The sequence below is a fragment of the Sapajus apella genome, unplaced genomic scaffold, assembly GCF_009761245.1.
Source record: "Sapajus apella isolate SASKATOON/1434 unplaced genomic scaffold, GSC_monkey_1.0 scaffold9, whole genome shotgun sequence".
NCBI classification, from domain to species: domain Eukaryota; kingdom Metazoa; phylum Chordata; class Mammalia; order Primates; family Cebidae; genus Sapajus; species Sapajus apella.
The window spans coordinates 19,628,178-19,639,567 of NW_022436949.1; the positions used below are offsets into that span (position 1 = coordinate 19,628,178).

The following is an 11,390-nucleotide window of genomic DNA, read 5'->3' on the forward strand; positions in this document are numbered from 1 at the left end:
TCAAGTGAGCCCCCTGCCTCAGCCTCCCAAAGTTCTAGGATTATAGGCGTGAGCCACCACACCTGGCCAAATATATCCAGATATTAAATGGTATGATTATGGGTGATTTTTATTTCTTCATTCTCCCCACTAGGCGAAGGCCTTTTTAAAAATATGTTCCTAGGTCTCAGCCAGAGTCTGGCACATAGTTAATTGAATGGATAGTATGCAGTACTTTCTAACTGAGCATCTGTTAGGCGTAAGCACTGTGCTGGGCCTGATTACACACACAAATTTTAAGAAATGATTCCTATCTTCAGGAAACTAAGAATTTTGAGCAGGGCTTTGAATAGAGCTTCCTGTAATGATGGAAATGTTTTAATCTGCACTATCCAGTTCAGTAGCCACTCACCACGTGTGGCTATTTAGCACTTGTGGCTGTTTGGTGTTTAGGAACCAAGCTTCTTAATTAAATTAAATTAAATCTAAAATTAGTGGCATATAGCTAGTGGCTCTGGTATTGGACTGCATGCTCTACACATTCTTACTGTTGGGCAGTGGTAGGATTTGAAAACTTTTCTCCTTAATTTTATCATTTAAAAAAAAAAAAACAAGCTCTTTTCTACCCAAATAGAATTTCTTCTAGCAATATTGGGTAGGGATTGGCCTGTGGGCTTTAGCCTCAGCAGACCTAAGATTTGAACCCAGTTACTCATCACTCTCTAGATAAATTACTCATTTTCTTTGGAAATAATAACAATAGCAACTTCTTCAAAATGTTGTTATAGAGAATCTGTTTGGCTCACATAAAACAACCATTTATGCTCAGTACCAATTCGTAGAAGTCCTCAAAATATTGTTTTGATGCTATAGAATTTTGTTTTAGTTAAAGTTAGGAAATGCTAGGAAAATGAAATATCCTTTCCCAAAAGATAATTATTTGTTGGATAAAAGATAATTTTTTTTCACTTTTCAGACCCCACAATAGTGTGCCCACTAATAAACTCAAGCATTATACTCTTCCAGTTTTCCTTCCTGCATATGAAAGTTTCTTTTACAGTTACAAAAATATGAAATTGTAGGCCATTAACAGAAACTAAAATGCAAAGAAACTGAAAGTTATTAAAGTAGAAGCCTTTCTCAATTGAAAATCGGATATTAAAGTATTTTCCCCCAACTTATAATGCAATTCAATTACAGGATAAATATCACAAAATACAACTGGTTTGTCTTTAATCTGGAAATAAATGTATTGCATACGTTTGTCATTTATCCAAAATGTTTCTATCTTTTTTTTTTGAGACAGAGTCCCACTTTATCACCCTGGCTGGAGTGCAGTGATGCCATCTCGGTTCACTACAACCTCCACCTACCAAGTTAAAGTGAGTCTTGTGCCTCAGCCTTTCAAGTAACTGGGACTATAGGCACGTGCCACCAAACCTAGCTAATGTTTGTATTTTTAGTAGAGATGGGGTTTCACCGTATTGGGCATGCTGATTTCAAACTCCTGACCTCAGATGATCCACGTGCCTCATGCTCCCAAAGTGCCGGGATTACAAGCATGAGCCACTGCGCTCAGCAAAATATTTCTTTTTTAATGGTATTCATTTGATATTTTAAGACCACATAATGTGGAAAATACACTTATAGTACTAGGTGACAGTATCCCTTTACACAGCTATATATACTAGATGTTTTTTTTAATTTATAAGGTAAAAATAAAAGATTTCAGAGTTAAGGGATTGTTAACAAACCAGCCTTAACTCATTTTAATATTTTATTTCTACCTTTTTATTCTAGAGAAGTTATATTATTTAATATCGCACAACTAGTAGGTGACTAAACTGTGATTAGACCTCAACACCTGACCAACCTCACTTTAAATCCCATACTTTTAACCACCACAATATTTAATAATATTTATAATCTCTCCAAGATTGCACTTCTGAAAAGTACCCTGATTAGTGAAACTAAAGGGTCTCGGAAAATAAATTCTTAGTGAAAAACATAAAAGTGTATTAAATATATATGTATGTTTAGAAAGACATAAGCCAGATTTGTAGATGGTGTCTGTCTACAGAAGCAAATCAATGTTCAGTATTTAAAACCCTAAAGATGTTGTCCCATTTTATTCCTTCTCCGCTCTCCAAAGGAATTTATATGGAGAGTGAGGGATAATGTTTTGTTTACTTTTGGGGAAAGCGTTGCTGAAAATTGAAGGAATGACCTGAAGTGAGTTAAGGAAAATTACATTGTAATTTCTGCTCATTAAAAACTATAAATAGGTCCTTTTCCCTTTTTTCACATCACAAAAAACATATACCTTTTTTTTTGGCTTGAGATGGAGTTTTGCTCTTTCACCTAGGCTGGAGTGCAGGGGAGTAACCTTGGCTTACTGCAACCTCCACCTCCTGGGTTCAAGAGATCCTTCTGTCCCAGCCTCTCTACTAGCTGCTATCTCATAGGCGCCTGCTATCACACTCCAACTAATTTTTGTGTTTTTAGTAGAGATGGGGTTTCACCATGTTGGCCAGGCTGGTCTCCCAGCCCATAATCATACACATTTTTTTTTAAGTATATGTGCTGCCGAAGCGAGCACAATCAAACACATTTTATAAGGTGAACTTTATGTCATTAGGGAAAATAGTTGTCTTTAAAAGTGTTTAATTGTAGAGAATTCATGATAATTATATTAGTAGAACCCTATTTGCATGAGCTGTTTCGTACAGAATTGTCATATAATTATATTTCTTATAGTAGCAATAGTACTTTTCAATACTTAACTATATTCTATATACTCAGCTAAGCACTGTAAATTTATCCTCTCATTTAATTCTTTCAACAATGTTTTAAGGTAGGCCTATAAAGAATAAGTAATTATGTAAGATCACAGCTAGTAAGTGTCAAAACCATATTGAAATCCAAATCTTTCTGTCTCCAAACCATATTCTTCACTGTAGTAGCCTGTTGCCTCTCAGGAAACAGTATATTACTTATGCTGTGTTAGGAAGCGGGTGTAATCCCCTCCATAATTTAGTCTGTAATAGTAAGGAAATGTTCTAGATAATTGGAACTTAAGCATCAAAACATTCCTTTAACACTAGAGGCATCTCTTTTCTTAGTTTATTTATTGTTGTCATCATGGAGTTTGCTTCAATGAATTATCATTGGAGTGTAGGATTTTTTGCTTATATACAAAATGACTCCAATTTCTATGCTTTTTGCATCTCATTTTTAATGTGTTTTAATACTTACTTTCTTCACAAAGGCATTTTCTGATACAGCCTCAAGTAGCACTTCACATTTACCTTATGATTTGCTGCTTTAAATGTATGACTGTTCAGAAAACCAGAAATGTTATTAATGTCATAGTAAGAGTAGATTCAATAAGCTCTGATGGAAAATTGAAGGACTTATTGTCAGTTTATCGTTTTTACAAACAGCTTTGTAAGCCTCTCTCAAATAGCTTTGATTGCCAGATAAATGACCTCTGTGTAAATATGACATTGTATTTTTTAAATTCTAACAAACAAATGCTATTACTCCTGTAATTATTCCTAATTTTAAATTTGTTTTTTATTCAGCTTATAAAATAAGGATAAGGTGCTTCATAATTTTCAGTTAAGAACAATTGAATTATTTACCTTAGAGATAAATAAGTTTAATTTCCTCATTAGTCATCTTAATTGAGCTACTTTCTCTTAATATTTAAATAATAAAAAGGAAAAAAAAGCCTTATGTATGTCTTTGCATCATGTTTTTGTCTTAACTGTGCACCTATTAATTCTGCCTTTGTAATTGTTCTCTTTCACTATTAGGTTTTAACCAAAGAATTTTATAGTCTCCAGGCCTCTTCTGAAAAACGCATTACTGAACTTCAAGCACAGAACTCAGAGCATCAAGCAAGGCTAGACATTTATGAGAAACTGGAAAAAGAACTTGATGAAATAATAATGCAGACTGCAGAAAGTAAGTCTCCCCCCACAAACATACACAACGTTTTTTTTTCTGGCAACAAAAGAAGCCTGACATTATTTCTAAAAGTATCTTGTGACCAGGCACAGTGGCTCATGCCTGTGATCGTAGCACTTTGGAAGGCCAAGGTGGGCGAATCACTTGAGATCAGGAGTTCAAGACCAGCCTGGCCAACATGATGAAACTCCGTCTCTACTAAAAATACAAAAAAAAAAAAAAAAAAAAACTAGTTAGACGTGATGTCGGGCGCCTGTAATCCCAGCTACTCCAGAAGCTGAGGCAGGAGAATTGCTTGAACCTGGGAGGCAGAGGTTGCATTGAGCCTAAATCACGCCACTGCACTCCAGCCCAGGCAACAGAGCAAGACTCTGCTCAAAAAAAAAAACCAGAGAAAGAATAAAACTACTTTGGTATATTTTGTTAAAATATAATTGGTGACCATTTCTAAATAAAATTCTATATTTCAAATATTAGTTCTTCTCTTCGTCACAGAAATTGAAATCAAAAAAGAAACAGGTTAAATATGATAGCTTTTATCTTTTTTATTTTTTATCTAATTTACTTATTCCAGAATTATTAAGTATTTACATCTGTCAGGAACTGGGGATTAGGAGTTCATGGAAATAATTCCTGCCTCAAGGGATTTCTAGTCTAATCTGTGAGAGATGAACATAATAACAAATAATTAGAGTAGCAAGATAAATGCTATAAGCATCATTTAGTATCAGTGGAAATACCAAAGAGATCATTAATTAATCCCACCTTGGAGGCGAGGAATGTCTAAGAGGGGAGATACACTGGAATGAGTCTTATTTTTGAGGGGGAGTGGGGATGGACTTTTGCTCTTTTTGCCCAGGCTGGAGTTCAGTGACACTATCTCGGGCTCACCACAACCTCCGCCTCCCAGGTTCAAGCGATTCTCCTGCCTCAGCCTCCCAAGTAGCTGGGATTACAGGCATGCACCACCACATCCAGCTAATTTTGTATTTTTAGTAGAGATGGGGTTTCTCCATGTTGGTCAGGCTAATCTCGAACTTCGGACCTCAGGTGATCCACTTGTCTCGCCCTAAAATGCTGGGATTGCAGGCATGAGCCACTGTTCCCAGCCTTGGAATGAGTCTTAAAGTACAAATAGAAATTCATTTGATGTCTTGTATTATAACCTTTGATCTTTAATTTCTGTCTTCCTTTTTTTCTCTTTTTTCCCTCATGTTACCATCCTGTCTTATCCCTAACATTAATAAATATTTTAAATTAACATTTCACCATTGGCTGTGATGTTTGCTCCAGTGCATTTTTTGTGTTCAAAAGTCATATAACCATGGCATTCTTATAAAAATGGGTTTAAACTTCAGTTGAGGTTGAATTTGAATCTAGGTAGGGTTCTAATTATTTTAGAATTAAAATCTACATTTTAGAATTATTTTATTTCTAAAATATTTATTTTAGCAATAAATACTATAAATATTTCTAAAATATTTATTTCATTTTAATTCTAATTATTTTAGAATTAAAATCTACATTTTCACATAAGGACTATGTTTTATTTGTTGAGCAGTGTAAGAAAAACTTTTCTTTCTTTCCTATCATTGTCTTATTTCCCATTTCTAAGGTCAGTGTCGGATGACCGCAATACTTTTTAAATTTATTTTCAGTTTCTTCACTGGAGTCAAAGTAATCTTTGTAAAATTCAAATTTTCCTTTCATATGCCTGCTTTAGTGACTTTTATTGTCTTCATTAAGACAATAAAGTCAAATTTTTTACATGAATTTTTAGATTAGACTCGTGTTTATCTTTCTACTTTTCATATCTTGCCATTCCCCTCCATGTCTTATTATTGTTTTGAAAGTTTCATACTCTTTCTCCATAACTTTGCATATGTCCTTTTGTCTAAACAAATTAGGAATAGAAGGGAACTTCCTCAGTCTGAAAAAGGGCATTTACAAAAACCAATAGCTAAAATTGCACTTGATGGTGAAATATTGAATACTTTTCCCATAAAGGGGGAGGGTAAGACAAGGATTCGTATTTTCATGGTTTATATGACTTGTATTAAGCACTGTATTTGAATTCCTAATCTGTGAGATAGGATAAGATAGAAAATATATAAAAATCAGAAAGGAATACTAATGTATTTTCAGATTAGAAAACAAGCACTAAAACTGATAAGTGAATATAGCAGAACATAAAATCATTACCCAAAATATACTAGAAGTGAACAATTAGAGAAATAAGTAGCATCAAAAAACACAAAATACTTAGGAATAAATTTAAGCCAAAAAACCCTAGAGGACATTGCTAAGATAAATTAAAGGAACCCCCCCCCACAAAAAATCACAAAATATATTGTGAGTTCTATCAGTTCGGTGTTCTTTCAGTCATAATGGCAGCAGGCTTTTTTGCATTTCATTCATATGTAATGCAAAGGACTAGAATATCCAAAGCAATCTTGAAAAAACTTGAAGCCCTGTGTGGTGGTGCACTCCTATAGTCCCAGCTACTCAGGGGGCTGAGGCAGGAAGATTGCTTGAGCTTAGAGGTTAAAGCCTGTTGGGTGCTATGATCATGCCTGTGAATACCAACTGGACTCCAGCCTGGGCAACATAGTGTGACCTTCTCTTCCCCACAAAAAATGAACAAGTTGGAAGATTTGCATTACCTGTTTTCAATACTTACTATAAAGCTTCAGTATCAGGCTAATAGAGCACTGGCTTAAGGAAAGACAAATAAAGAAATGAAACGAACTAGAAAACCCAGAAATAGATCCATACTTAAATAGCAGTTTCATTTTTAACAAAGGCAACAAAGCAAACAAATGGAGAAAGGAAAGTTTGTTTAGTAAATGGTGCTAAAAAATTGGACATCTTTATGGAAATAAACTTCCATATACCAATATTAATCTGAGATAATACCTAAATGGAATAGCTAAAACTATAAATATGTAACAAAAAATAGGTGGGTATTTTTGCAACTTGGAGTACTTAAGACTTTTTTTGACATGGCCCTTGAAAGTAATTATCATAAAATAAAAACTGTTAAAGTAGATGTCATCAGAATTTAAAACTTTCATTCTTCAAAAGACACCATTAAGAAACAGCCAAGCCACAGACTCAAATAACCACAATTTTGTATCTGACAAAGAAATGGTATCCAAAGTAAGAAAACATTGAGGAGAAAATATTCACGAAACATAGATTAGACAAAAAAATTATATCCAAGTATGGTGGGCTGAAAAACATCCTTCTAGAGATGTCCGTGTCCTGTTGGGCACTGTGGCTCATGCCTGTAATTCCAACACTTTGGGAGGCCAAGGCAGGTGGATCACTTGAGCTCAGTTCAAGACCAGCCTGGGCAACATGGTGAGACCCCATCTCCAAAAATAAATAAATAAAGTTGTCCACGTCCTATTCTTTGGAACCTCTGAAAGCTGGAAAAGGCAAGGAAACAGATTTTACCATAGAACCTCCAGATAGAACCAGCCCTACAAAGCATTGACCTCAGACCGGTAAGACTTGATTTTTGGACTTATGACCTCTGGAACTATAAAATAATAAATTTGTATTGTTTAAAACATAAAGTCTGGCAACCTGTTACAGTACCAGTAGGAAATTAATATACCAGAATATATATTTAAAAATTCATATAACTCAGTGATTTTAAAAAAAAAAAAAAAAAGACCCATTTAAAACATGGGCAAAAAGTTAAACACTTCACAAAAGGAAGATATGTGAATGGCAAATAAGCATAATAAAAGTATTCAACATTACTAGACATGAGGGAAAAGCAGATTAAAAGCCCAATGAGATACCACTGTATACCCACAAGAATGGCTAAAATTAGAAAGACTGACTACCAAATGTTGGTGAGAAGCGGAGCAACTGGCAGTTTCTTACAAAATGATCAACAACCTAATCCGTGATCCAGCAGTTCCCTTGCTTACCCAAGAGAGAAGAAAGCATATGCACCTAAAAACATTTCCACTAGAATGTTCATAGGAAATTTATTTGTAACAGCCAAAAACTGACAACAGCCCAGGTGTTTATCTCAAAGGAAAATGGCTAATCAAACCATTATGCACTCATGTAGTAGAATGAATTTTCTCCTCACTTAAAAGAAACAAACAATTGACTTACTCAACAACATGGAGGAATCTGAAAAACATACTTAGTGTAGGAAGCCTTTCTGGAAAAAGTTCGTACTATGTGATTAAATTGATACAAAGTTCTTGAAAAGGCAGAAGTAATCTATGATGAAAAAAATCAAGGGTTAGGGCATAAAAAAATTTTAAGTATTTTAAAAAGAAAATCACAACTGTAGTTGTCTGGAAAAGATGATTGTCACCAAGAATTAACTTAGAAAAGTGACATGACGGACCTTTGCAGGATGTTCAGATGTTCTGTATATGTTGATAAGGTTTGTGCAACATGTGTGTATAAATTTCAAAACTTGTTGAATGATAGACTTAATAAAATTTATACATCATGACAGTTACAAATCTTATTTTTTAGAAAAGAACTGAATAAATACTGAACTGTAATTGATGATTTGCATGTTAAACTGTTGAGGAGTGAAGTGTGCAAATGTCCGAAACTTTCTTTGAAACGCATTTAAAAAAAAAACAGATTCCTGGAAACAGGGATGGATGTGTGTGTAATAAACACATAGTACAGTGTTTGATTTAGAATCCAGATGTCGGAGCCAGGCACAGTGGCTCACACCTTTAAACCCAGCACTTTGGGAGGCCAAGCAAGACGATTGCTTCAGCCCAGAAGTTTAAGGCCAGCCTGGGCAACATGGCAAGACCCCCTCTCTAGAAAAAATTTAAAAATGAACCAGGCATGGTGGTGCTAGCTACATCAGAGGGTGAGGCGGGAGGATCGCCTGAGCCCTGAGCATCAAGGCTGCAGTGACCGTGTACATGCCATTGCACCCCAGCCTGGGCAACAGATTGAGACCTTGTCTCAAAAAAAAAAATCCAGATGTTGAGTATAGGGATGTATACTGTACAGGTTTTTTCAGTGTGCCCATGTGTATAAATGTTTTCTTAAAAGCTTCAAAAAAATACAGAAATTAATTTTTGTTCTGTCTAAACCAACTTCAAATAAAATAGACATACTGTAAGATCAATAACTTCCAGTTCTCTGTCCATTCACATTGGAAATTAGAATACATCTTATCCTTATTTAATGAATACTTAATGATTAACCAAAATTTCAAAGAAATGAGCACAGACTTTTTTTATTACTATATTGTTTACGATGTTCAAAGGCTTGCCACTTAATTGAGAATTTCAGCTGACATGAAGAATGATAGGCTTCATTTATTAAGGTGTAACCACAGCACATTATCCTATTTATACTTACATTGCTTTCTGTAATCAAATAAGTATTATTTGGATATTTGAGGAATTTAGCTTTCAAAGATAGCAAGTTGTTGAAAGTACATATATTGCCTAAAAACTAAATAAACTCAAATTAGAAAAAAAAAAAAAAAGAACACGCTACATTTCTAGTTGTTAAATTCAGTTACCTGCTACACATCCTCATTCTACTTAGAACCTCCACTAGGCATTTGCCTAATTTCTCAGAACTCTCTTCTCTTTGCTTCTTGAATCATCTGCCTTTGATTGTTTATTTTCCATCGCTTAACTATTTTCTGGATAATCTTATCCCTTTCCACAACTTCAATTACTATCAATAGACTAAATTTCTATAGTTAGAGACAGGGTCTCACTCTGTTGCCCAGGCAAGAGCACAGTGGTGCGATCATAGCTCACTGAAGTCTCAAACTACTGGGCTCAAGTGATCCTCCTGCCTCAGCCTCCCAGGTAACTGGGACTACAGGCACATTCCATCTTGCCTAATTACTTTTTGTAGGGACAGGGTCCCACTGTGTTGCCCAGACTGGTCCAAAACTCCTGGCCTCAAGGAATCCTCCTGCTTTGGCCTCCCAAAATGCTAGGATTATAGGTATGAGCCACCATGCACATCTAAAAATTTAACATTATTTGCATTTCCTCTTTCTTCCCTGAAACTTACTAATTTTCCTGTACAAGTTGCTCTCTGTATTAGCAGATTCTGCATCTCAGATTTAATCAACTATGGATTGAAAATATTGGGGAAAAAACAATAACAATTTAAAAAGTGTATCTTTTTAAATATAACAACTGTATATATAGTATGTACATTGTGTTAGGTATTACAGGTGATCCATACATGTTTAAAATCTATTGGAAACTGTACATATGTTATATACAGATACATACCATTTTATATACAGGCTTAATCATCTGTGGAGTTTGGCATCCTCAGAGTTCCTAGAACCAGTCCCACAGGGATACCAAAGGTCGACCAACTGTGCTTTTCTTCTGTTAGTAAACTTGAATCACTCTACTAGCTTTCATCAATCTTTATTCCTCCTTCATTCTATCTAGAGTGCCTCATCTCACTCCCACACCTGCTCGATTGTCTAGAATCCAAGTTCTTTTCTCCACTGCTGTTATGGATTAGGTCTCAACTATTATTATTATAACTTGTTAGGAATTCTCTGGGCCACTATTCTAAGCCATCCTCTTTCGCATTATTGGAGTTTTTAAAATAATGTCTGTATCAGTAACAAAAATCAATTGGTCATGTCACCACCTTGTATTACAGTTTTTTATTGACTGTAGAATAAAATCCAGACTACTTAGCCTGGCAAACAAGACTTTAGTATCATTCACTGTTGAAACTAAGTCTACCTTTCTGCTACCACCATTTTCCAGACCAAATTCAGCCACTTTCCTCACAGTTACTAAAACTTCACATACCTTGCAAGTCTATGCTTCTGCACACGCACTTCTCTTCTGTTCCTTCGCTGAATCTCTATCTCCTCATACCTACGTTATACCTTGTACCATGGGAAATAGTGGCACTCAGATGCAGTTGCTCTGTGCTCTGCTTCTAAGACACGTTGTTCAGATCTCTTTAGTAGCATTTACCAAGTTATATAATACATTGTTTCTGTAATTAATCCCTGCTAGAATAGTTATCCCATGATTTATTAATCCATTCAGTATTAAACTCATATTTAGCATGTCCATTAATATCTGACCAATGGATTTTTGAGATGTGAACTAAATTTACTCCTCTATCCCCTGAATTTAGAACTATTAAGGGGAGACAAGCGTCAGTTACAAGGTGCCTCCCTTTGTTGATCTGAACATCAACAGCAGTGAAGGCAAGCAGAAAAAGCGAGGCGGCAGTGGTGGGTTTGGCTACCAGAAAGCCAAAAAAGTTGAGAAGTCCAAAATCTTTAAACATGTTAGCAAGAAATCATCCAATAGAAGGCAGTTCTCTCACTAAAAACATGCTTTTCTTTTTTTTTTTTTTTTTTTTTTTTTTTTTTTTTTTTGGTCTGTTAATCTCCTGGTTGCCCGGACAGGGGGGGGTTCTGG

General features: G+C 35.2%; 1 protein-coding gene across 3 annotated transcripts in view; it reads left to right on the forward strand.

The window, feature by feature from the left end:
• Positions 1 to 11,390, forward strand: part of PIBF1 (progesterone immunomodulatory binding factor 1) — a 228,488-nt gene that overhangs the window by 119,862 nt on the left and 97,236 nt on the right. For all 3 annotated transcript variants that reach the window (XM_032277352.1, XM_032277355.1, XM_032277353.1), the window contains exon 12: positions 3,798 to 3,948. In XM_032277352.1, coding sequence (XP_032133243.1) covers positions 3,798 to 3,948 — 151 coding nt within the window. The remainder of the gene's footprint in view (positions 1 to 3,797; positions 3,949 to 11,390) is intronic.